The sequence below is a fragment of the Pantherophis guttatus genome, chromosome 2, assembly GCF_059756535.1.
Source record: "Pantherophis guttatus breed Tessera chromosome 2, ASM5975653v1, whole genome shotgun sequence".
Taxonomy (NCBI): domain Eukaryota; kingdom Metazoa; phylum Chordata; class Lepidosauria; order Squamata; family Colubridae; genus Pantherophis; species Pantherophis guttatus.
This window is the reverse complement of record NC_142064.1, coordinates 263,105,384-263,131,638: the sequence shown is the minus strand read 5'-3', so window position 1 is coordinate 263,131,638 and position 26,255 is coordinate 263,105,384. Positions and strand designations below refer to the sequence as shown.

At 43.7% G+C, this 26,255-nt stretch overlaps 4 protein-coding genes across 14 annotated transcripts in view; all 4 read right to left on the bottom strand.

The window, feature by feature from the left end:
• The window catches only part of LOC148115748 (uncharacterized), a 69,338-nt gene that overhangs the window by 20,966 nt on the left and 22,117 nt on the right, over positions 1–26,255 (bottom strand). The gene's annotated exons all lie outside the window — the stretch shown is intronic.
• On the bottom strand, positions 1,493–14,040 carry LOC117663188 (uncharacterized). 4 transcript variants are annotated; one of them, XM_087884087.1, is made up of 3 exons: positions 13,985–14,040; positions 6,346–6,428; positions 1,493–3,517 (listed from the first exon to the last, which is right to left on the bottom strand). In XM_087884087.1, exon 3 carries the CDS (start codon positions 2,892–2,894, stop codon positions 1,731–1,733), a length of 1,164 nt encoding a protein of 387 aa, XP_087740213.1. In that variant the 5' UTR covers positions 2,895–3,517; positions 6,346–6,428; positions 13,985–14,040; the 3' UTR covers positions 1,493–1,730. The 4 variants fall into 4 exon arrangements, with proteins under 4 accessions (XP_087740213.1, XP_060544252.2, XP_087740214.1 ...); XM_060688269.2 differs by lacking the exons at positions 6,346–6,428; positions 13,985–14,040 and adding an exon at positions 4,380–5,417; XM_087884088.1 differs by lacking the exons at positions 6,346–6,428; positions 13,985–14,040 and adding an exon at positions 4,659–5,417.
• Positions 9,595–24,339, bottom strand: LOC132710814 (uncharacterized). 8 transcript variants are annotated; one of them, XM_060688114.2, is made up of 4 exons: positions 24,273–24,339; positions 14,583–14,665; positions 12,996–13,054; positions 9,595–12,076 (listed from the first exon to the last, which is right to left on the bottom strand). In XM_060688114.2, exon 4 carries the CDS (start codon positions 11,330–11,332, stop codon positions 9,833–9,835), a length of 1,500 nt encoding a protein of 499 aa, XP_060544097.1. In that variant the 5' UTR covers positions 11,333–12,076; positions 12,996–13,054; positions 14,583–14,665; positions 24,273–24,339; the 3' UTR covers positions 9,595–9,832. The 8 variants fall into 8 exon arrangements, with proteins under 8 accessions (XP_060544097.1, XP_087740181.1, XP_060544093.1 ...); XM_087884055.1 differs by lacking the exon at positions 12,996–13,054; XM_060688110.2 differs by lacking the exons at positions 12,996–13,054; positions 24,273–24,339 and adding an exon at positions 22,689–22,707.
• On the bottom strand, positions 20,515–24,378 carry LOC117663210 (uncharacterized). The gene is made up of 2 exons (XM_060688091.2): positions 24,273–24,378; positions 20,515–23,546 (listed from the first exon to the last, which is right to left on the bottom strand). The coding sequence occupies exon 2, from the start codon at positions 23,065–23,067 to the stop codon at positions 21,427–21,429; it is 1,641 nt and encodes a 546-aa protein (XP_060544074.1). The 5' UTR covers positions 23,068–23,546; positions 24,273–24,378; the 3' UTR covers positions 20,515–21,426.

Sequence of the window (26,255 nt, the reverse complement as noted above, 5' to 3'; positions counted from 1 at the left end):
TTCCGTGTCCTGGGGTCATGTGATAATCTTTGTAGACGGAGCTGGTGCACAACCTGGGGGTTCTCCTCTACTTGCATGAGAAAATCATGGCTGGGGGAGGCGCTTTGCAGATTCATCTATTGCACCAATTGTGCCCTTTCCTGGACCAGGGAGGCCTTGCACACGAGTCACTGATGCCTTGGTCACCTTCTGTGTGAATCCCTGCACTGGACCACTAGAAACTTCAACTGGTGCAGAATGCAGCAGCGCACACAGTAATGGAAGCCCCTAGGTTGCCCATGTTAACATCTTTGTGTTGTGAGCTGCACTGAATTCGTTCCCACACAGGTGAAATTGAAGGTCATCATGTTTAACAGTATTTGTTTATTATAGCAACAGCCGTTAGAATTATATACCACCACAAAGTGCTTTATACCACTCGGTTTATAGTGTCAGCATATTGCCCCCAACAATCTGGGTCCTCATTTTACCGATCTCAGAAGGATGGAAAGCTGAGTCAACCTGGAGCCTAGTCAGCATTGAACTCCAGGCTGTGGGCAGAGTCAGCCAGCAATACTGCATTTTAAGCACTGAGCCAACAGGGCACCTGTCACTATTGTCCCACCTTTATTACTTTTGCACCCATCTGTCCTACTAGGTCTCATAGGGTGGGGACACTCCTAAACCCTTCCCTTAAATATTGCCATGTGAAAGAGGCTAGGAAGTGAGCCTTTTCCGTTGCAGACCCTGCCCTATGAAACACTCTTCCCCCTGAAGTTTGGCAGGCCTTTATCCTCCTGGTCTTCTCTAAAGCAAGGAAGCTCTAGCTCTTCCCCTGGGATAAAAAGAGAGGATTACACATCAGAATACTGAATTTTCACCAGATTTTTCTTCTTATGCATTTGGTTTTAATATGGTTTTTGAGTCAATAATCGATTGGAAGCCGGCCAGAGTTTGTTATTACATGGGTGGCTACATATATATTTTAAATACGTCAAGAAGAAAAAGAAATGAATCCAAAATACGGCCCCAGTGAGGCTGCCCATCTGCAACATCCTTGAGGCACTGAAGTTTGATGCATTTCTTTTATTATCAAATTTATTTGCCGCTAATCCTGTGGTTAACTTCTCTCCTTGCAAGGAGAAAGACTACCAGTTTGGAGAAGGAATACCACCAGGCACGAATGTAATTAGTAAGGCCAAGAGGCTGGTTGACTTCCAATTTGCACAGAAGCAAGAATCACCTTTTTGGGTATCCCTAACATCAACATTCAATCAACCTTGCTAGAAGTGCCCTGTATTTGCACGTAAGAACGTGTTAAATGTGCCGTTTTGCTACTTGAAATATATGGGGTTTATTTGTTTCTGCATTAAGGTTTTATTACTGTAAAAAATGGGTATCAAACTTGATCACGTCACGGGCTGGATTGTGACGTATCACATTTTTTGTCTTTCAACTTGAGTTGGATTGCCATATACATTTTCTTAATGAATAAAAATGCATTAAAAACATATTTATATCCCCTTTTATTATATGTAGAAATAACAAAAGGCAACAAGCATACCTAATAGAGATGTAAGCTCCTTTACATCTGTACTCCGTGAAAGGGAACAATTGCACTGGGACAGAGAAAGGAAGTTCAGATCTCGTAACTCATGTTTAATACTAAGACACGTTTGACTAAAAAGAATAAGGAAAGAAATTAAATAATTATCTCAGTTGGCCTTCCAATGAGAGACGAGAAACAAAGTTCAAGAGTTCTCTACACACATCAAATTTTGCCTCGTGTGGAATTTCTTGTGTTTGATAAGTGAGGAATTCCCTGTGAAAGACTTTCCGCAATCTGGGCATTTGAATGGTTTCTCCCCTATGTGTAACCTTACATGATTTAGAAGACTAGACCTACTACTGAAATCTTTCCCACATTCCGGACATTCATACGGTTTCTCTCCTGTGTGAGTCCTCCAGTGTATCACCAAACTGGAATTCCTTACGAAACTTTTTCCACATTCAACACACTCATATGGTTTTTCTCCTGTGTGAATTATCTGGTGTTTCATCAGGTAGGAATTCTGACTGAATCTTTCCCCACAATCCGAACATTGATATGGTTTTTCTCCTGTGTGAGTTCTCTGATGTTTCATCAGGTAGGAATTCCGAATGAAACATTTCCCACAAAACAGACACTCATATGGTTTTTCTCCTGTATGAGTCCTCTGATGCACCACAAGGTTGGAATTCCGACTGAAACTTTTCCCACAATCTGGGCACTCATATGGTTTCTCTCCTGTGTGAATCCTCTGGTGTTTCACTAGATAGGAATTCTGACTGAAACTTTCCCCACAATCAGAACAGTGATATGGTTTTTCTCCTGTGTGAGCTCTCTGGTGTATCATCAGGTTGGAATTCTGACTGAAACTTTTCCCACAATATAGACAGTCATATGGTTTCTCTCCCGTGTGAGTTCTCTGGTGTATCACCAGCTTGGAATTCCGAGTGAAACTTTTCCCACAATCTGGACACTCATATAATTTTGCTCCTGTGTGAGTCTTCTGGTGTATCACCAAGTCACACTTTCGAATGAAACTTTTCCCACAGTCAGGACATTCAAAGGGTTTCTCTCCTGTGCGAGTCTTCTGGTGTTTCACCAGGTAGGAATTCTGACTGAACCTTTTCCCACAATTTGGACACTGATATGGTTTTTCTTCTGTGTGAGTCCTCTGGTGTAGCACCAGGTTGTAATTCCGAGAGAAACTTTTCCCACAATCACAACAGTTATAAGGTTTCTCTCCTGTGTGAGTCCTCCGGTGTATTACCAGGTGAGAATTCCTAGTGAAACTTTTCCCACAATCAGGACATTCAAAGTTTTTCTCTCCATTGTGAGTCCTCTTTTGTCTCACCAGATTGCTGTGCATTGTAAATCTTTTGACACATTGGGAGCACTAGTAGAGCTTGTCTCTAGTGTGGGTCATTCCACGAATCACAAGGAAGCTTTCCTGAGTAAAGCTGTTACCACACTCCAAACATTTCTATAGCTTTTCACAGGATGGATTCTCTCGTGCATAAGCAGCTGTGACCTGCAATCTGTGGTTTTCTCATAATACGCAGTCTGTGCAGTTTTTCCAACACTGATATATTTGGACTCTAAAGGAGGTCAAAAATATTTCTGATCTATTACTTGAAGGTAATTTGATTCAAGCCACTTTCCTTGAGATTTGAACTGCCAAAATGCAGGCCGCCGGCAGTCAGCAGAAGTAGCTTGCAGTGCTGCCCTCTAACCACTGAACCACCACGGTTCTTGTTTCCTTCAGTTCCACACGTTGTAATGTTTCTTTGAGTTCCACATACCCTATTTTGTCCAGCTCAAAACTTTGTTCTTGTTATTCTCTCCCTTGTCTCTGATCTCCTGAGGAATGAGAAGCGTTTTTACACTTTCATGAAGAAGTGGAAAAGATTTTGATAGATGGGTTTGTTTTGCATTTTAATGCTGCTTCTCATTCTTTGTTGTCCAGAGTGTTCTTCTTGGCATCTTCTTTGTCTGTAAGATTCAAATTAATGCGTTAGTTTCACTATTGTTTAAAAAATGGCTGCAGGACATGTCATAGCAGCAAACAGAAAACCCCCTATATTGCCATGAAAACATCAATATTCTAGTTTAACCTCTAATTATGATTCACTTTGCAGATAGAAGACTAATGAGATTCAAGTTCAAATTGTAAACTCGATTGAAAAATTCTTTTTTTGGGTTGGAGAGATCACACATATACGCACACAAATGCACACAGAAATACATGTAAGAAATTTATGCATGTAGAAAATACGTATTTAAGAGTTCAAAATATCCCAGAAGTGAATGAAATGATTCCTAAATCTTAGGCAGGATTTAAATTTTGCCCATGACACTGTTCACTTGCCAGGAAAGCAACATGTCAATAAAATTGCAATGAATAAAGTGTTATATGAAGTGTGAGTGAGATGGGCGGAAATGAAATATATAAAAAATTTTTTAAAAAAAAATCTCCTAAATCTCAAATTCAGAACTGGAAGCCTCCTTGTAGGTCATCTAGCCCACCCCCGTCTCAAGCAAGAGAGCTTATATACCAGTGGTGGCGAACCTCTTACTCACTGAATGCCAAACCGGTACATACGTCGCTTACACGCAGCTCCCCCCGTGCCCTGTACGCGCAACCACCATCTGCATATGTACTGTGCGTGCAATTGCACCATCTCCGCATGCGTGTGGCTTTCACGCTCCACCCGTGCGTTGCCTGTGCAGTTGCACCATCTGCGCATGCCTATGGCTTCTGCGCACGCAATGCACACACGTGAACATCATCTGCACATGCACATGCTACGCGCAGGTACTCATGCGCGCATGCACAAACAGGAGAGCTCCGTACCCAGCTGGGTCTCCGGAATTGTGCACATGCGCACCGGAGGCCCGAACACCAGCTGGGCCGAGCGGGCATGCACAGCAGCTGCAGGTGAGTTGGCCGACAGCTCGCGTGCTCGGAAAGATGGCTCTGTGTGCCACCTCAGGGATGCGTGCCATTGGTTCGCCATCACGGCTATATACCATTTCAGACAAGTGGCTGCCCAGTCTTTTCTTAAAAACTTCCTTTGATAAAGCACCCACAACTTCTGAAGGCAAAGTTGTTCCACTGATTAATTGTTCTCACTATTTCTCCTTGCTTGTAAGTTGGTTTTGAACATGATTGGTTTCCACCCATTGCTTCTTGTCTTGCCTTCTGGTGCTTTGAAAATGAACTGCCCCCCTTCTTTTTGTGGCAATCTCTCAAATACTGAAATACTGCTATCAGGTCCCTCCTAGACTAAGCCATGCCCAAATCCTGCAACCCTCCTTCATATGTTTTCGTCCCCAGCAGGGGTGAAATCCAACAGGTTCTGACATGTTCTGGAGAACCGGTAGCAGAAATTTTGAGCAGTTTGGAGAACCGGCAAATACCACTTCTGGCTGGCTCCAGAGTGGGGTGGGAATGGAGATTTTGCAATATCCTTCCCCCAAGAGTGGGGAGGGAATGGGGATTTTGCAATATCCTTCCCCCTACAGTAGGGAGGGAATGGGGATTTTGCAATATCCTTCCCCCAAGAATGGGGAGGGAATGGGGATTTTGTAATATCCTTCCCCTGCCACGCCCACCAAGCCACACGAACAGAGCCGGTAGTAAAAAAAATTGGATTTCACCACTGGTCCCCAGGCCTTTCAATTTCAGCTGCTGCTTCGGCCCTTGGAAGAACAGAACTGCCACCCTCCAGGCCTCCATCCTCCCATGGATGAACCGGAAGAGGAAGTTCCTCTGCCCTTCTCCTCCCCTCGACATCTTTTCTAGCAATACTCGATGGTTTCAATGCCTTTCAACTCAGCCGCTCTCCGTTTTCTAGGCGCTGGAGTCGTCTTTAGAGCGCCACCTAGTGACGTGAGGCTGAAAATACGCTCCTTCTGTCCCTGGTGTTTCTAAGATTATTATTTTTTTTTGTAATGAAGGGCTGTTTTTCCACTCTTAGCGACCACATCGGTGGTGAAATGTAAAATTTGTTACTACCGGTTCTGTGGGCGTGGCTTGGTGGTGGTGGGGTAATGTGACTGGTGGGCATGGCCAACTTTTTTTTTTTTACTTTTAAAACCATTTTTTCTTCAACCTCTTGGCTGAAGAGGTTGTAAAAAAAAATGCTTTTAAAGCCTCTGACAATCCCAGCTGGATTCCAGCTGACTTGCCTGATTGGCAGAGGCTTTTTTTCCTTTTAAAAACATTTTTTCTATAACCTCTTCGGCCTAAGAGGTTGTAGAAAAAATGCTTTTAAAAGCATCTGATGATCCCATCTAAGCCGCGTGATCATCAGGGGCTTGTTTTTTACTTTTAAAAGCATTCTTTCGGCCAAAGGTTGTAGAAAAAATGCTTTTAAAAATTAAAAAAAAGCTTCTGAGGATTGCATGGCTCAGCTGGGCAATGGGGGCAGGGATTTTTGCTACCAGTTCTCCGAACCACCCGCCTCCATTGCTACCGGATCGGGTGATCCGGTCTGAACCAGGAGCATTTCACCCCTGGACCACATGCATAACTTTTATCCTGGACCATCTAGCCCTAGTCTGTCCTGTTGGGTCTCCTAGGGACGCCCACATCGTCACTGCAACTGAGCCAGGCGCTTCATCTCCAAGAGCTAAACCGAGAGAAAGCATCCATGAAGGGAACACAATGTGCCATCAGGCAACAAGAAAGCGCACCTCCCTTGGGGACCAGTGGAGAGTCTCCCAGCCAGTTCTCCCTCTTGGGGGTACAAGATAACTCCCCAAAACAATCTTGGCGACAGAGGAAAGCCTGAAGAGTGAAGCCTGACCCTACTTACCTTCACAAGATGAGCCATGTGCTGTATCATAGAAGTTGATAAAGGTCCTGTATGTGCAGCTTTATACAATTACCAGCTTCATCCTATTAATAGAATACAGGTAGTCCTTGATTTACAACAGTTTATTTAGGGACTGTTTGAAGTTACAACAGCACAGAAAAAAGTGACTTATATAACCAGTTTTCAGACCTACGACTGTTGTAGCATTCCTGTCGTCAGGGGTGAAATGCTCCCGGTTCGGAGCGGATCGCCCGATCTGGTAGCGATGGTGGTGGGTGATTCAGAGAACCGGTAGCAAAAATCCCTGTGGCCCCCCTCCCACCATGCCCAGCTGAGCCGCACAATCATCAGAGGCTTTTTAAAAAAAACTTTTAAAAGCATTTTTTCTACAACCTCTTCCGACGAAAAAATGCTTTTAAAAGTTAAAAAAAAGCCTCTGATGATCGCACAGCTCAAATGGGATCGTCAGAGGCTTTTCAACGCATGTTTTTCTGCAACCTCTTCGGCAAAAAAAATGCTTTTAAAAGTAAAAAAAAAAGCCTCTGATGATAATGCGGCTCAGCTGGCCCCTTCAGAAGGTTTTAACAGCATTTTTTCTATAACCTCTTCGGCTGAAGAGTAGAAAAAAGGGTTTTAAAAGTTAAAAAAAAAAAGTTGGCCATGTCCACCCAGTCACATTACCCCCACCAAGCCACGCCCACGGAACCGGTAGTAAGAAATTTTACATTTCACCCTGACTAGGGGTGACATGATAGCAGTGTTCTGATATCTCAGAATTTGCCACAAAGAAATGGGAGTCAAGCTATTCTCCAAAGCACCTGAGGGCAGGACAAGAAACAACGGATGGAAACTAATCAAGGAGAGAAGCAACCTAGAACTAAGGAGAAATTTCCTGACAATTAGAACAATTAATCACTGGAACAACTTGCCTCCAGAAGCTGTGAATGCCCCAACACTGGAAGGTTTTAAGAAGAGATTGGACAACCATTTGTCTAAGCAGGAGGTTGGACTTGAAAACCTCCAAGGTCCCTTCCAACTCTGTTATTCTCTTCTATGCATTTGAAGTTACAACAGCACTCAAAATAGTGACTCATGACCATTTTTCACGCTTACAACCATCACAGCATCGTCATTGTCACATGATCAAAATTCAGACACTTGGCAATTAAGTCATATGTGTGACAGATTCCATGTCCTGGGGTCATATGATCACCTTTGTAGACTGAGCTGATGCACAACCTAGAGGTTCTCCGGTATCATGGCTCTTGCTTGAGAATATCATGGCTGGGGGAGGCGCTTTGCAGATTCATCTATTGCACCAATTGTGCCCTTTCCTGGACCAGGGAGGCCTTGCACACGAGTCACTGATGCCTTGGTCACCTGTTTGAATCCCTGCACTGGACCACTAGAAACTTCAACTGGTGCAGAACGCAGCAGTGCACACAGTAGGAGGCCCCTAGGTTGCCCATGTTAACATCTTTGGGTTGTGAGCTGCACTGAATTCGTTCCCACACAGGTGAAATTGAAGGTCATCATGTTTAACAGTATTTGTTTATTATAGCAACAGCCGTTAGAATTATATACCACCACAAAGTGCTTTATACCACTCAGTTTATAGTGTCAGCATATTGACCCCAACAATCTGAGTCCTCATTTTACCGATCTCAGAAGGATGGAAAGCTGAGTCAACCTGGAGCCTAGTCAGCATTGAACTTGTTGTGGCTCCATCCTCCGAGCCTATCTTATCGGAGGAAGAAGGCTCCGAACATGAAGGAGAGGAGATGGCCAGGCCTCCCTCTCCAGGACCCTCGTCTCTGGCAATGCCTCAGGTGTCTCCCGAAGGAGATTGGCCAGGAGCCAGGTGTTTCCGAGCCGTCGGATAGTGACGAAGAAACATTGTGGTTGGACTCACGCCAGCGTCGGAGAGACAAGCGTGCGCAGCAGAAAAGGAGGCGTGCCAGAGATTAAGATGAGTCACTGGACCACCCCACACAGGCTATAAAAGGGAGTGTGGTGGCCATTCGGACTCTGTGACGGACAAAGCTAAATCTCTGGCGAGTCACTTTGCACCTTTGGACACAACGCCTATTTGCTGTGGATTTAATTACAAACTGGACTATTCAAACTGTGTGTATTTTTGTCTGTGTTATCGGAGTAAAAGTTCTTGGCAGGCAGCTACGGAGTTGCTGCCAAGTTCCTTATCACTGACGTTGAGTGTTTGAAGAGTTTATTTAACCCTCGGCTGTCTGGTTGGGTGCGTGTGTGGGACGGGGACAGAACAGAACTCCAGGCTGTGGGCAGTCAGCCAACAATACTGCATTTTAACCACTGAGCCAACAGGGCACCTGTCACTATTGTCCCACCTTTATTACTTCTGCACCCATCTGTCCTACTAGGTCAGATAGTGGGGACGCTCCTAAACCCTTCCCTTAAATATTGCCAGGTGATAGAAGCTAGGAAGTGAGCCTCTTCCGTTGCAGACCCTGCCCTATGAAACACTCTTCCCCCTGAAGTTTGGCAGGCTTTTATCCTCCTGGTCTTCTCTAAAGCAAGGAAGCTCTAGCTCTTCCCCTGGGATAAAAAGAGAGGATTACACATCAGAATACTGAATTTTCACCAGATTTTTCTTCTTATGCATTTGGTTTTAATATGGTTTTTGAGTCAATAATCGATTGGGAGCCGGCCAAAGTTTGTTATTACATGGGTGGCTACATATATATTTTAAATACGTCAAGAAGAAAAAGAAATGAATCCAAAATACGGCCCCAGTGAGGCTGCCCATCTGCAACATCCTTGAGGCACTGAAGTTTGATGCATTTCTTTTATTATCAAATTTATTTGCTGCTAATCCTGTGGTTAACTTCTCTCCTTGCAAGGAGAAAGACTACCAGTTTGGAGAAGGAATGGCACTGGGCACGAATGTAATTAGTAAGGCCAGGAGGCTGGTTGACTTCCAATTTGCACAGAAGCAAGAATCACCTTTTTGGGTATCCCTAACATCAACATTCAATCAACCTTGCTAGAAGTGCCCTGTATTTGCACGTAAGAACATGTTAAATGTGCCGTTTTGCTACTTGCAATATATGGGGTTTATTTGTTTCTGCATTAAGGTTTTATTACTGTAAAAAATGGGTGTCAAACTTGATCACGTCACGGGCTGGATTGTGACGTATCACATTTTTTGTCTTTCACCTTGAGTTAGATTGCCATATACATTTTCTTAATGAATAAAAATGCATTAAAAACATATTTATATCCCCTTTTATTATATGTAGAAATAACTCAAGGCAACAAGCATACCTAATGGAGATGTAAGCTCCTTTACATCTGTACTCCGTGAAAGGGAACAATCGCACTGGGACACAGAAAGGAAGTTCAGATCTTGTAACTCATGTTTAATACTAAGACACGTTTGACTAAAAAGAATAAGGAAAGAAATTAAATAATTATCTCAACTGGCCTTCCAATGAGAGATGAGAAACAAAGTTCAAGAGTTCTCTACACACATCAAATTTTGCCTCGTGTGGAATTTCTTGTGTTTGATAAGTGAGGAATTCCCTGTGAAAGACTTTCCGCAATCTGGGCATTTGAATGGTTTCTCCCCTATGTGTAACCTTACATGATTTAGAAGACTAGACCTACTACTGAAATCTTTCCCACAATCCGGACATTCATACGGTTTCTCTCCTGTGTGAGTCCTCCAGTGTATCACCAAACTGGAATTCCTTACAAAACTTTTTCCACACTCAACACACTCATATGGTTTTTCTCCTGTGTGAATTATCTGGTGTTTCATCAGGTAGGAATTGTGACTGAAGCTTTCCCCACAATCTGAACATTGATATGGTTTTCCTCCTGTGTGAGTTCTCTGATGTTTCATCAGGTAGGAATTCCGAATGAAACATTTCCCACAAAACAGACACTCATACGGTTTTTCTCCTGTATGAGTCCTCTGGTGTATCACAAAGTCCAAATTTTGAATGAAACTTTTCCCACATTCCATACACTCATATGGTTTTTCTCCTGTGTGAATCCTCTGGTGTTTCACTAGATAGGAATTCTGACTGAAACTTTCCCCACAATCAGAACACTGATATGGTTTTTCTCCTGTGTGAGCTCTCTGGTGTATCATCAGGTTGGAATTCTGACTGAAACTTTTCCCACAATATAGACAGTCATATGGTTTCTCTCCCGTGTGAGTTCTCTGGTGTATCACCAGCTTAGAATTCCGGGTGAAACTTTTCCCACAATCTGGACACTCATATAATTTTGCTCGTGTGTGAGTCTTCTGGTGTATCACCAAGTCACACTTTCGAATGAAACTTTTCCTACATTCCAGACACTCATATGGGTTTTCTTCTGTGTTAGTCCTCTGGTGATTCAATAGGTACGAATTTCGAATAAAACTTTTCCCACAAAACAGACACTCATATGGTTTTTCTCCTGTGTGAGTTCTCTGGTGTATCACCAGGTTGAAATTCCGAGAAAAACCTTTCCCACAATCACGACATTTATATGGTTTCTCTCCCATGTGAGTTCTTTGGTGTATTACCAGGTGAGAATTCTGCTTGAAAGTTTTCTCACAAACCAGACACTCATATCGGTTTTCTACTGTGTGGGTCCTCTGGTGTTTCACCAGGTAAGAATTCTCTCTGAAACTTTTCCCACAGTCAGGACATTCAAAGGGTTTCTCTCCTGTGTGAGTCTTCTGGTGTTTCACCAGGTACGAATTCTGACTGAACCTTTTCCCACAATTTGGACACTGATATGGTTTTTCTTCTGTGTGAGTCCTCTGGTGTAGCACCAGGTTGTAATTCCGAGAGAAACTTTTCCCACAATCACAACAGTTATAAGGTTTCTCTCCTGTGTGAGTCCTCTGGTGTATCACCAGGTGAGAATTCCTAGTGAAACTTTTCCCACAATCAGGACATTCAAAGTTTTTCTCTCCATTGTGAGTCCTCTTTTGTCTCACCAGATTGGTGTGCATTGTAAATCTTTTGACACATTGGGAGCACTAGAAGAACTTGTCTCTAGTATGGGTTATTCCACGAATCACAAGGAAGCTTTTCTGCGTAAAGCTATTACCACCAGGTACTTTGATTCAAGCCATTTTCCTTCCTCAAAGGCTTTAATTTATGCCTGCCAATTTTGGCTACCAAGGAATATTTTTTATTCTCACTGATTTCCAGGTATTTCCAACTTTTTCTCTAAGATTTGGAAATTATCCCCCTTGACGTCTCATGTAATAGCAATAGCAATAGCATTTAGACTTATATACCACTTCACAGTGCTTTACAGCCCTCTTTAAGCAGTTTACAGAGTCAGCATATTGCCCCCAACAATCTGGGTCCTCATTTTTCCCACCTTGAAAGGATAAAAGGCTGAGTCAACTTTGAGCCTGGTGAGATTTGAACTGACAAATTGCAGGCCACCGGCAGTCAGCCGAAGTAGCCTGCAGTACTGCCCTCTAACCACTGAACCACCACGGTTCTTGTTTCCTTCACTTCCACACGTTGTAATGTTTCTTTGAGTTCCACATACCCTATTTTGTCCAGCTCAAAACTTTGTTGTTGTTATTCTCTCCCTTGTCTCTGATCTCCTGAAGAATGAAAAGTGTTTTTACACTTTTATGAAGAAGTGGAAAAGATTTTGATAGATGGGTTTGTTTTGCATTTTAATGCTGCTTCTCTTTCTTTGTTGTCCAGAGTGTTCTTCTTGGCATCCTCTTTGTCTGTAAGATTCAAATTACTGCGTTAGTTTTACTATTGTTTAAAAAATGGCTGCAGGACATGTCAAAGCAGCAAACAGAAAACCCCCTATATTGCCATTAAAACATCAATATTCTAGTTTAACCTCTAATTATGATTCACTTTGCAGATAAAAGACTAATGAAATTCAAGTTCAAATTGTAAACTTGCTTGTAAAATTCTTTTTTTTGTGTTGGAGAGATCACACATATACGCACACAAATGCACACAAAAATACATGTAAGAAATTTATGCATGTAGAAAATACGTATTTTAAGCGTTCAAAATATCCCAGAAGTGCATTTTCTCATTCTTTGAATCTAATTTTAGAAAGGTGGAGACACTAAGAGATGAAATGGTTCCTAAATCTTAGGCAAGATTTAAATCGTCCATTTTGCCCATGACACTGTTCACTTGCCAGGAAAGCAACATGCCAATAAAATTGCAATGAATGAAGTGTTAAATGAAGTGTGAGTGAGATGGGCGGATATGAAATATATAAAAAAAAATTAAAAAAAAAAATCTCCTAAATCTCAAATTCAGAACTGGAAGCCTCCTTGTAGGTCATCTAGCCCACCCCTTTCTCAAGCAAGAGACCTTATATACCAGTAGTTGCGAACCTTTTACTCACTGAGTGCCAAACAGGTACGTGCTTCACTTAGGCTCAGCTCTCCCCGTGCCCTGTACGCACAGCCACACCATATGCACATGTGCATGACTTTTGCGTGGCTCCCCATGCACTGAGTGCAATTGCACCATCTGCGCATGCATGTGGCTTTCGCGTGGCTCCACCTGTGTGCTGCCTGTGCAGTTGCATCATCTGCGCATGCCTATGGCTTCTGCGCATACAAGTGTACATCATCTGCATACGCACATGCCTGCACAAAGAGGAGAGCTCCGTACCCAGCTGGATTTCGCAGTATCCTTCCCCTGCCACGCCCACCAAGCCACGCCCACAGAACCTGTAGTAAAAAAAAATTGGATTTCACCACTGGTCCCCAGGCCTGTGATGAAGCACCCACAACTTCTGAAGGCAAAGCTGTTCCACTGATTAATTGTTCTCACTATTTCTCCTTGCTTGTAAGTTGGTTTCCACCCATTGCTTCTTGTCTTGCCTTCTGGCGCTTTGAAAATAAACTGCCCCCCTTCTTTTTGTGGCAATCTCTCAAATACTGAAATACTGCTATCAGGTCCCCCCTAGACTAAGCCATGCCCAAATCCTGCAACCCTCCTTCATATGTTTTCGTCACCAGCAGGGGTGAAATCCAACAGATTCTGACATGTTCTGGAGAACCGGTAGCAGAAATTTTGAGCAGTTTGGAGAACTGGCAAATACCACCTCTGGCTGGCTCCAGAGTGGGGAAGGAATGGAGATTTTGCAGTATCCTTCCCGTAGGAGTGGGGAGGGAATGGGGATTTTGCAGTATCCTTCCCCCTAGAGTGGGGTGGGAATGGTGATTTTGCAATATCCTTCTCCCAGGAGTGGGGAGGGAATGGGGATTTTGCAGTATCCTTCCCCCTAGAGTGGGGTGGGAATGGTGATTTTGCAATATCCTTCTCCCAGGAGTGGGGTGGAAATGGGGATTTTGCAGTATCCTTCCCCTGCCACGCCCACCAAGCCACGCCCACAGAACCTGTAGTAAAAAAAAATTGGATTTCACCAGTGCCTTTCAGTTTTAGTCTCTCCCATTTCCCAGAAAAAAATTACAGGCAGCATTTTAAAACCGTGCAGCATAAGTGTCAGAACATTTGGGGAGAGAAAGAATATACAGCAGCAGCAGCAGCAGCAGCCGACAACTTTCAGCCTTCTCCCTTCGCTGCTTCCAGGCCGTGGAAGAACCGAAAAGGCCCGACTTGCTCCCGGCTTCTCCTCCGACCTTCCCTCCGCTCACCTCCCAGCTACTGCTTCGGCCCTTGGAAGAACAGGACCGCCCCCCTCCAGGCCTCCATCCTCCCACGGATGAACCGGAAGAGGAAGTTCCTCTGCCCTTCTCCTCCCCTCGACATCTTTTCTAGCAATACTCGATGGTTTCAATGCCTTTCAACTCAGCCGCTCTCCGTTTTCTAGGCACTGGAGTCGTCTTCAGAGCGCCACCTAGTGACGTGAGGCTGAAAATACGCTCCTTCTGTCTCTGGTGTTTCTAAGATTATTATTTTTTTTGTAATGAAGGGCCGTTTTTCCACTCTTAGCGACCACATGGATCACTTTTATCCTGGACCATCTAGCCCTAGTCTGTCCTGTTGGGTCTCCTAGGGACGCCCACATCGTCACTGCAACTGAGCCAGGTGCTTCATCTCCAAGAGCTAAACCAAGAGAAAGCATCCATGGAGGGAACCCAATGTGCCATCAGGCAACAAGGAAGCGCACCTCCCTTGGGGACCAGTGGAGAGTCTCCCAGCCAGTTCTCCCTCTTGGGGGTGCAAGATAACGCCCCAAAACAATTTTGGTGACAGAGGAAAGCCTGAGGAGAGAAGCCTGACCCTACTTACCTTCACAAGATGAGCCATGTGCTGTATCATAAAAGTTGATAAAGGTCCTGTATGTGCAGCTTTATACAATTGCCAGCTTCATCCTATTAATAGAATACAGGTAGTCCTTGATTTACAACAGTTTATTTAGGGACTGTTTGAAGTTACAATAGCACTGAAAAAAGTCGCGGGTGATTATGGAAGCAACATGGCGCTCCCATGTGACACCTCTCCTGCGCGAGCTGCACTGGATCCCGGTGGTCTTCCGGGTGCGCTTCAAGGTTTTGGTTACCCCCTTGAGAGCGCTCCATGGCTTAGGACCTGGTTATTTACGGGACCGCCTACTACCACAAACAGCCTCCCACCGGCCGGTACGCTCTCATAGAGAGGGGCTTCTCCGGGTGCCGTCAGCCAAGCAGTGTCGACTGGCGGCCCCCAGGTGGAGGGCCTTCTCTGTGGGGGCACCCAGTATCTGGAATGAGCTCCCCCTGGAGATACGGAGGATCCCGGATCTACACACTTTCCGACGTGCTCTTAAAACCCTCCTATTCCAGCAAGCCAGCCTGGCCTAATTTTCTCCCCTTTCTTTTAAATTTTTAAATTGGAATTTTAATTTGTTTTAAATTATTGGGATTTTTAATTGTCTTGGGCTAAATTATTTAATTTGGTTTTAATTATGTTTCTAACTATTGTATTTATGTATTTTATTCTGTACCTGTTCACTGCCCTGAGTCCTTCGGGAGTAGGGCGGTATATAAATTTAATAAAACAAACAAAACAAACAAACTCATGTAACTGGTTTTCAGACTTATGACTGTTGCAGCATCCCCTTGGTCCTTTAATCAAAATTCAGTCGCTTGCAAATTAACTCATATTTATGACGGTTGCAGTGTCCTGGGGTCATGACCTTCTGACAAGCAAAATCAATGGGTAAGCCAGATCACTTAACAGTTTTTTTTTGGGGTGGGGGGTTTAATACTAGGTACATATGGAGATTAGGATTAGAGAAATGTAGAGGTTAGGAATAGAAAAAGGAGGTATAGTGACAGAAGCCGTTTGAAAGTATAGAGTAGACATAGATCATACAGAAAGTAGGAAACTTGAGATAGAAGATCTTATATGAGAAGCATTTGGGTGTACTTCCCCTCCCAGACCCAGAAAGGAGAAGTCCTGGAGATCACCCACTTTCCCGTAACTCACCTGCTGGCCTCGGACTCTTACCTCTTCCCACATCCAAATCACATGAGGTCCTCACTTAATGATCCACAGGGTGCTGGAATAACCATGGCAACAGGGATGGCCAGGATTCCCATCACTAAATAATGTGGTCGTTGTATAATTTGATGTCACGTAACATCAACAATAGAGATTACGGTGCAAATTGTTGCCGCAACCCCAGAACTACCCATATTTCTTTTCCAAGCTCAGGAGAGGCCTGAAAGAGTCATTTCTCCCTACTGGGCAATTGGAATCCTGGCCCACTTTATACCTCCAACAGTTGTTTCTTATGCATAAGAAAATCATGAGAGGTTTTCCTGGCAGAGGAGTTTATTTATTTATTTATTATTTATTAATCAAATTTCTATACCGCCCTACTCCCGAAGGACTCAGGGCGGTGAACAGCCAAGATAAAATACAGACAATACAAATATTAAAAATCCCTTAAAATTATTAAATATTTCGGCCGAAACACAGATTAAAACACCCAATTTATAAAATCACGAATTAAAAAATTTAAAATTTAAGAATTTAAAAGAGGGGAGTTAGGCCAGGCCAGCTTGTTGAAATAGAAAAGTTTTGAGAGCACGGCGAAACGTGCGCAGGTCCGGGATCTTCCGTATCTCTGGGGGGAGCTCGTTCCAGATGGTAGGTGCCCCCACAGAGAAGGCTCTCCCCCTGGGGGCCGCCAGTCGACACTGTTTGGCCGACGGCACCCTGAGGAGCCCCTCTCTATGGGAGCGTACTGGTCGGTGAGAGGCTATTGGTAGCAGAAGGCGGTCTCGTAGATACCCCGGTCCGATGCCATGGAGCGCTCTAAAGGTGGTAACCAAAACCTTGAAGCGCACCCGGAAGACCACCGGGAGCCAGTGCAGCTCGCGCAGGAGGGGGGTCACATGGGAGCGCCACGTCGCTCCCATAACCACCCGCGCGGCCGCATTCTGGACCAGCTGGAGCCTCCGGGTGCTCCTCAAGGGGAGCCCCATGTAGAGAGCATTGCAGTAGTCCAAGCGGGAAGTGACAAGAGCATGAGTGACCGTTTTTAACGAGTCCCGATCCAGAAAGGGACGCAACTGGCGAATCAGGCGGACCTGATAAAAAGTCCCCCTGGCCACGGCCGTCATATGCTCTTCTAAAGACAGCCGTGAGTCCAGGAGGACACCCAAGTTGCGAGCCCTCTCCGTGGGGGGCAATGACTCGGCCCCAATAGTCAGTGATGGCGCCAACTGACTATATCGGGATGTCGGAAACCACAGCCACTCGGTCTTGGATGGGTTGAGCCTGAGTCTGTTTCTCCCCATCCAGATCCGCACGGCCTCCAGGCACCGGGACATCACTTCAAGGGCATCATTGGGGTGGTCCGGGGTGGAGATGTACAGCTGAGTATCGTCAGCGTACTGGTGGTACTTCACCCCGAAACCACGGATGATCTCACCCAGCGGCTTCACATAAATGTTGAACAGAAGGGGCGAGAGGACCGACCCTTGTGGCACCCCACATACAAGGGGCCTCGGGGTCGACCTCTGCCCCCCTGTCAACACAGACTGCGACCGGTCAGAGAGAAAGGAGGAGAACCACCGTAGGACGGTGCCCCCCACCCCTAACTCCTCTAGCCGGTGCAGCATGATACCATGGTCGATGGTATCAAAAGCCGCTGAGAGGTCTAATAGGACCAGGACAGAGGAACAACCCCTGTCCCGAGCCCTCCAGAGATCATCAACCAACGCGACCAATGCCGTTTCCGTGCTGTACCCAGGCCTGAAGCCCGACTGGAACGGATCCAGATACGACGATTCATCCAGGTACTGGGGGAGCTGTCGCGCTACCACACTCTCAACAACCTTCGCAATGAAGCGAAGGTTGGAGACTGGACGATAATTTGCCAACACTGCCGGGTCCAGGGAAGGTTTCTTGAGGAGAGGCCTCACCACCGCCTCTTTCAAGGCGGCAGGGAAGACACCCTCACTCAAGGAAGCATTTATAATCCCCTGGAGCCAGCCTCGTGTAACCTCCCGAGAGGCCAGCATCAACCAGGAGGGACACGGGTCCAGTAAACATGTGGCTGCGCTCAGTCTGCCCAGTATCCTGTCCACGTCTTCGGGCGTCACAGAATCAAACTCTTCCCAGATAATACTCACAAGACCTGCCTCTGTCCTCCCCGCTGAATCTATCCAGTCAGAGTCCAGATGTTCCCGAATCTGAGCGATTTTGTCATACAGATACTGTACAAAATCCTCGGCTCTACCCTCCAAGGGGTCCTCCCGCGCTTCCTGGTGGAGCAGGGAGCGGGTCACCCTAAACAGGGCAGCCGGGCAATTATCTGATGACGCAATAAGAGTGGCAAAATAGTTATACTTCGCCACTTTTATCGCCACCAGGTAGGTCCTAATATGAGACCTTACCAGTGTTCGGTCAGATTCAGAATGGCTGGCCCTCCAACCACTCTCCAGGCGTCTTTTCCGGCGCTTCATCTCCCTCAGCTCCTCGGTGAACCAAGGAGCCAGGCGAGATCGACGCCGGGTCAGAGGCCGCAAAGGCACGACCCGATCCAAAGCTCCAGCGGCCGCCCTATCCCAGGCGGCCACCAGCTCCTCAGTCGAGCCGAGTTCAAGGCTTTGCTGCAGATTAAGATCTTTTGTAAGTGCAGCTGAAGAGGGCAATGAAAGGATGGCAGCCTTGGACTTCAATTCACCCTCTGCTTGCAGCTCTGACTTTGCCACCTGGAGAAAGGGCTGTGCAGCAGGAAAGACACCTGGGCCCTTCTCAGTCTGGCTTCAGGCCGGGTCACATCACCAAAATGGCATTGGTTGCAATTCTCGTGGACGTTTGGAGGGTTTGGGTTAGACGATGTACAACCATTTTGTCCCTCCAACACCTCTCATCAGGTTTCAATACCATTGACCATGATATCCTTCCGGACAAGCTTTGGGGACTGAAAATAAGAGGCATGTTATTGTGGTGGTTCTACTTCTACTTCTATGACTAATTGAAGTCAGTGTGGATAGCAGAAGAGCAGCTGCATCCTAAGGGTCTCTCCTCCCCCCCAATGTGGGTTACCCTGGGGCTCAAGGATTCGCAGCTTCTTTTCAACATGTACGTGAAACTGCTAGCAGGGGCCATCCATCCTGATACCCAACTATGTACAGGTAGTCCTTGACTTACAAAAATGGTAACTTAGTGACCATTTTGTAGAAGTGCCCCATACAGTACTTGCAGAGCAAATACATGTTAAATGTGGTGGCTTTGCATTTTGCAGTATGCATCGGCAGCCAAAATAGCTGATACAATCCTTGGTTGTATATACAGAGGCGTAGAATCAAAATCATGTGAAGTATTAGTACCAATTTATGAAGCCTTGGTAAGGCCACACGTGGAATATTGCATCTTTGTGTACAAAGAAAACCTATACAAAATGTTTTATAGGTGGCATATTCCACCTACAAGGTTAGCAAAAATGAACAAGAATTTATCACCGCAGTGTTGGAAATGTAACTCACTGTTAGGATCATTTTATCATATGTGGTGGCCATGTACGAAAGCCAAGGAATTTGGCATCTGATAAAGACATGGTTGGAAGAGATTCTAGACCAAAATATAGATTTGAAACAAGAACTATTCCTATTAGGAATTATAAAAGAAATATAGTAAAGAAGTGATATATTTAATGCTGCATGTCATAACAGCAGCAAGATTAGTGTATGCGCAAAATTGGAAAAATAAGGATACTCCCTCTGAAGATACAATAAAGAAAATAATGGCTTGTGCAGAAATGGACAGACTAACACTAGAACTTAAAAATAAAGGTGAGACAGAGTATTATAAAATTTGGAACACAATGTATCAATGGTTGGAAACGAGGAAAAGGAGTCAAAACAGAAAATATTTAGGATTCATAGAACTGAAATTGGACAATACTTAGACAAATATTCAAATGAGGATAAGGGATATGTTTATAATACCAAAGTAACAATGTACAATGAGTGGGAATTGTATCTGTAGTTATGTTAAAATATGTATGGAAATGACAAAGCCAGGATGGTCGCACTGTGTCCATTGTTTTAATGTTTATTTAATAAAAAATTTTTTTTAAAAAAAGAACATTGCATCCAGTTTTTGTTACCACATTACAAAAAAGATGTTGAGACTTTGGGGAAAAATGCAAAGAGCAAGTAAGATGATTAAAGGCCTAGAGAGTAAACATATGAAGAAAGGTTGCAGAATTTTGGTTTGGCTAGAGAAAAGGACTAAGGGAGACATTATAGCAGTATTTCAGTATTTTAGAGGTGGCAACAAAGAGGAGGGGCCCCACTTATTTTCCAAAGTGCCAGAGGACAGGACAAGAAACAATGGATGGAAACAAATCAAGGAGAGAAGCAACCTGGAATTAAGGAGAAACTTCCTAAAAGTGAGAATAATTAACCAGTGGAACAGCTTGCCTTCAGAAGTTGTGGGTACTCCATCACTGCAGGTTTTTAAGAAGAGACTGGACAGCCACTTGTCTGAAATGGTCTACCTGAACAGAGGGTTGGACTAGAAGACCTCCAAAGGGCCTTCCTGCTCTATTCTGATTGATTGCACATATGGGGTTTATTGGTTTCTGTATATGGCTCTGCATTTTGCCATTTGCAATATTCAATATTAAGGTTTTATTACTGTAACTGCCTGGAGTCACCTTCAGTTGGGCTACCATATAATTTTTTTTTAATAAATTAAAAATACAGTACCTACGTGCATAAATATTTATATCCTGCCTTTATTATATGTAGAAATACACTGCTTGTTAGCTAAACATGGAAATAAAGTAAAATCCCAATAGAGACCAGTAACAGATCTGTCCCATATTGTTGCCAAGAAAACATGTCCATAAAATCCCAAGGAATCCATCATAAGCTAAAGGAGACTTTTTCCAACGTAGAAAATTGTAAGTACCAGTTTTAAAGTCAGCGCAGGTGGAATAAAATCTGAGGTGGGAAGGAATATAGAATATAGAAGCAGCCTAGCTCCTTCTCTGCTTTTACAATGTGGAGGAAGCCAGGCAGCTCTACTTGCTCCCAATTTTTTCTCTGACCTGATTTCAACCCACCTTCTAGCTACTGTTTCGGCCCTGGGAAGAGCAGGACAGCCATCCCCCACACCATCTGACAGGAGCTAGGAAGTGAGTCTTTTCCGTTGCAGATCCTGCCCTATGAAAAACTTTTCCCCTGAACTTTGGAGGTCTTTATCCTCCTAGTCTTCTCTAAAGCAAAAAAGATCTAGCTGTTTCCCTAAGTACTGGGATAAGAAGAGATACATGCTCATCAGAAACTTCATTTTGAACCAGATGTTTGCTTATATTTATTAACTTAATATGCCGCTAATCCTGCAGTGATTTTGAGCATGCGGTTTGACTAGATGACATACAAAGTCTCTTTCAACTTTGTTATTCTATTCTATTCTATTCCTCCCTCGTGTTTGATACTAAGATGTTTCCTAAAGAGAATCAGGCAAGTAATTAAATGTTTAATTGTTCAGCTGGATTTCCAATGAGACAACAAACAAAATTCAAGATTAGTCTACACATATGAAATGTTGCCTCATGTGGAATTTCTTGTGTGATAACGGAGGAACTTTGTGTGAAACACTGCCTGCAATCTAGCTATTTGAATGGTTACTCCCCTATATGTACCTTTACATGATTTATAAGGCTAGACCTACTACTGAAATCTTTCCCACAATCCGGACATTCATACGGTTTCTCTCCTGTGTGAGTCCTCTGGTGTATCACCAAATGGGAATTCCAAGTAAAATGTTTCCCACATTCAAGACACTCATATGGTTTCTCTACAATGTGAGTCCTCTGGTGTTTTACCAGGCAGGAGTTATGGTAGAATTTTTTCCCACAATCTGAACACTGATATGGTTTTACTCCAGTGTGAGTTTTCTGGTGTATCACCAGGTTGGAATTCTGACTGAACCTTTTCCCACAATGCAGACACTCATGTGGTTTCTCTCCTGTGTGAGTCCTCTGGTGTATCACCAAATGAGAATTCCAAGTAAAACTTTTCCCACATTCAAGACACTCATATGGTTTCTCTGCAGTGTGAGTCCTCTGGTGTTTTACCAGGTAGGAATTATGGCAGAATTTTTTCCCACAATCTGAACACTGATATGGTTTTTCTCCAGTGTGAGTTTTCTGGTGTTTCATCAAGTAGGAATTCTGACTGAACCTTTTCCCACAATACAGACACTCATGTGGTTTCTCTCCTGTGTGAGTCCTCTGGTGTATCACCAAATGGGAATTCCAAGAAAAACGTTTCCCACATTCAAGACACTCATATAGTTTCTCTACAGTGTGAGTCCTCTGGTGTTTTACCAAGTAGGAATTATGGCAGAATTTTTCACCACAATCTGAACACTGATATGGTTTTTCTCCTGTGTGAGTCCTCTGATGTTTCATCAGGTAGGAATTCTGACTGAAACTTTCCCCACAATGACATTTATATGGTTTCTCTCCTGTGTGAGTCCTCTGGTGTTTCATCAGGTAGGAATTCTGACTGAAACTTTTCCCACAATGACATTTATATGGTTTCTCTGCTGTGTGAGTTCTCTGATGTTTCACCATGTCAGGATTGCAACTGAAACCTTTCCCACAGTTTGGACACTTATATGGTTTCTCTCCTGTGTGAATCCTGTGATGTCGCACAAGGTGGAAATTTTGAATGAATCTTTTCCCACACTGCAGACATGCATACGGTTTTTCACCTGTGTGAATCCTTTGGTGTATCACCAGGTTAGAATTCCCCTTGAAACCTTTTCCACAATCTGAACACTCATATGGTTTCTCTCCTGTGTGAGTCCTCTGGTGTTTCACCAGGTCAGATTTCCGAGAGAAATCTTTCCCACAATCAGGACACTCATACGGTTTCTCACCTGTGTGAGTTCGGTGATGTTCTACCAGGAGAGATTTCCAACTGAAACTTTTCCCACAATCTTGGCAGTCATATGGTTTCTCTCCTGTGTGACTCTTCTGGTGTTTCATCAGGTAGGAATTCTGACTGAAACTTTTCCCACAATGACATTTATATGGTTTCTCTGCTGTGTGAGTTCTCTGATGTTTCACCATGTCAGAATTGCAACTGAAATCTTTCCCACAATCAGAACACTCATACGGTTTCTCTTGCGTGTGAGTCCTCTGGTGTATCACTATGTCATACTTCTGACTGAAACTTTTCCCAGAGTTTGGACACTTACATGGTTTCTCTCTATGTGAGTCCTGTGATGTCGCACAAGGTGGGAATTTTGAATGCATCTTTTCCCACACTGCAGAGTCTCATACAGTTTTTCACCTGTGTGAATCCTTTGGTGTATCACCAGGTCAGAATTCACCTTGAAACCTTTTCCACAATCTGCACACTGATACATTATCTCCCCAGTATGAATCCTTGTGTTTCACGAGATTGGTGTGTATGCTAAAACTTTTGCCACATTGAGAACACTGGTAGAGCTGCTCTTCCTGCCTTGGCCAATCCACAAGTCATGGGAGTCCTATTCTGAGTAAAGCTTTTACCTGTCTCTAGGCATTTGTTACATTTTTTACGGGATGGATCCTCTTGTGAATAAATGAACTGTCATCTGCAATCTGTGTTTTTCCCACAATAGCTTGTCTTTGGCATTTTTCAAACACTGATATTCTTGGATTCATGAGGGGGCGAGAAATACTTCTGATCTCCTTTCTATAAGATTCATATTAACGGATTAGCTTCATTGTTTTAAAAATGGCTACAGAACCTGTGAAAATAGCAAAAAAAATAAAAAATCCATACATTACTAGGAAAAGCAAAGATATCAATATGCTGGTTTAACCTCTAATGTTCTTTATGATTCATTAGGCTCATAGAAGTGTAGCAAAATCCAAGTTCAAATATCCAGTCATATTTCAAATCATGAAATTCTTGTTGGCTTAGGTAAATCAGAAATTATTATCATTGCAAACTGTTATTAAAATTACCTGAAAACACTGGGGTTTATCTGTGCACACATAAATACACACCTATAAATTTATCTATGTAGAAAATTATGTCAGTCTTCAAAAAGTTTCCGAAAGTGGATTCACTGAGTTTGTTTGATCTAAATTTTAGAAAGGTGGGGGACACTAACCGATGAGATGGTGCCCAAATCCTATGCAAGATTTAAAGCATCCGTTTTAAATCATCCATGAGACTCCTCCCTTCCCAAGAAAACAACATGTCAATAACATCCCAAGGAATGAAGTGTTAGGCGAAGGGCGAGGGAGATGGAAATATGAAATAAAGACTTTTTAAATCTTCCAGGAGAAAATCACAGGCAGCAATTTTAAACTATGCAGCAAAAGGATAATAAAATTTGGGGGGAGGAAGAATATGCAGCAGCAGCCCACATGCTTCACCCTCGTTGCTTGCTCTGCTTCCAGGCCGTGGAGGAGCCCAAAGGGCCCGACTTGCTCCCGGCTTCTCCTCCGACCTTCCCTCCACTCACCTCCCAGGAGCTTCTTCGACCCCTTGAAACAGCACAAGAGGAACCAGCGACGCCATCTTCCTCCCCGTGGGTGACCCGGAAGAGGAAGGTCCTCTGCCCTCCTCCACATCCACTCTAGGAATCCAATACTCTATCATTTCCACCTGTTTCATCTCCGCCTCCCCAGTAGACTAGCAATGCAGCTACTGTACTGTATTCGCTGCTTTCTAGGCACGAGTGTCGCTGTAAGATTGAGGCTTGACCCCACTTAGGTTCACAGGTTTAGCCAAGTGCGAAAAGTCCCCTAAAAGTTCATGAAGTTCTTTTTTTCTGTGTGGCCCTAAATCAGAGGTCTTCAAACTTGGCAGCTTTAGGACTTGTGGACTCTTTTAACTCCCAGAATTCTCCAGCCAGCTATGCTGGAGAATTCTGGGAGTTGAAGTCCACAAGTCTGAAAGCTGCCATGTTTGAAGACCTCTGCCCTAAATGGTTGTTAGCTACATCCCATTAACAGACGAATGGAACAGGGGAGCAATCGGGGAGCACTCACTGGCATTGCCTCTGTACCCCATTTAGATAGGGGGTAGATGTAATCTTCCTCTCTATTGTTGTGGAGTCTAAATCCTGCTAGAAGGCAGAATTGCTCAGTGCGGCCTTTATTTATTTATATTTTATTTATTTATTTTTGTCGAGTACCTATTAGATAATATATATTAGCGTGAATTGAATATATAAAATGAATACTATTAAAGGGACATTAGGACAGGGACGGTAGGCACGCTGGTGCTCTTATGCACGCCCCTTCACAATTCCCAGCCTTATTACCTTTCAGCCTTATTTATTCCCAAGCAGCTTGAGCAAAACACTTGGAGGAAGCCAGTTTGTAGAAAGCTGGTCTAAAGATTCCTGCCCTGCATGCTGTGATAAAAATCAAAAAGTGCTTCTAGAAAGTATTAGCTTTTAAGGGTGCACATCTTTGTGAAACTGTTGTTGTAAGTTTTTTTATTGTCATTTCTTCCCCAGGAAAGATTTCATTTTGAATTTCAATTGAATTATATATTGGTCTAATTTGTTTTACATCTAAAAACCTGGCGTTTTACAAGGAGTGTGTAGATGTTCTATATCCAATGCGTATCTGGAAATATTGGGGACAAAATAATACAGGTGCAGATATATGCATCTAAAGAAATACAAATGCACACACCTACAAATGTATGTATGTAGAAATCAATTTGTATTTTAGCCTGAAAAATATCCCAAGATTGTTACAGTCCAACCTTCCTCATTACTTTTTGAGATGTGGGGCCTTTAACTGACGAAATGATGCGTTTAACCTCAGCAAGATTTGGACCAAGTTTTCCCATGGACATCATCAGTTGCAAATAAAGGCAGAAAATACTGTCCACAACCTCTCTGGTGACATCCCCGTTGAAGTAGTCCTCACTTACTGGTGATATTTCAGATTGGCATCTCTGTCACTAAGATGCCTGATCATTAAGCATGATATCACATGACAGTGCCAATTTACATGATCTACTCCTCCGCAGATCTTAAATCACTGTGGGTTGTTAAAGGCACTTTCATGCGATTGTGACTGGAAGCTTCTTGATAGCATCCCCTTGTCAGAGGTTAGCTGGGAAGGTCACAAACGGGATCATAAATGTGGATTGATTGGCAGCACCAGAATTGGTGCAACTCCTTTTCCTGCACCTTCAAAACCACAGGAAGTGCTGAAATGCGATCACTGAAGAAGTGCCACGATGTCCACAAATCTGTGGGCTTAGGTGTATGTCTGTCTTTACAGTGCCATAGTAACTTGGAAGGCTTAGGGAACAAATAATGAAGACTGCCTATACAATTGAACCTTACAATACTCTGCTACCAAGCTGTATGGCTATATGACAATCTCCTGGTACCATTTCTATAGAATAAAACATAATTTCTAACATCCTCAATGGCATTTTTTATAAAATAGTGGTTTAACTACAGATGAACCTAGCTAAT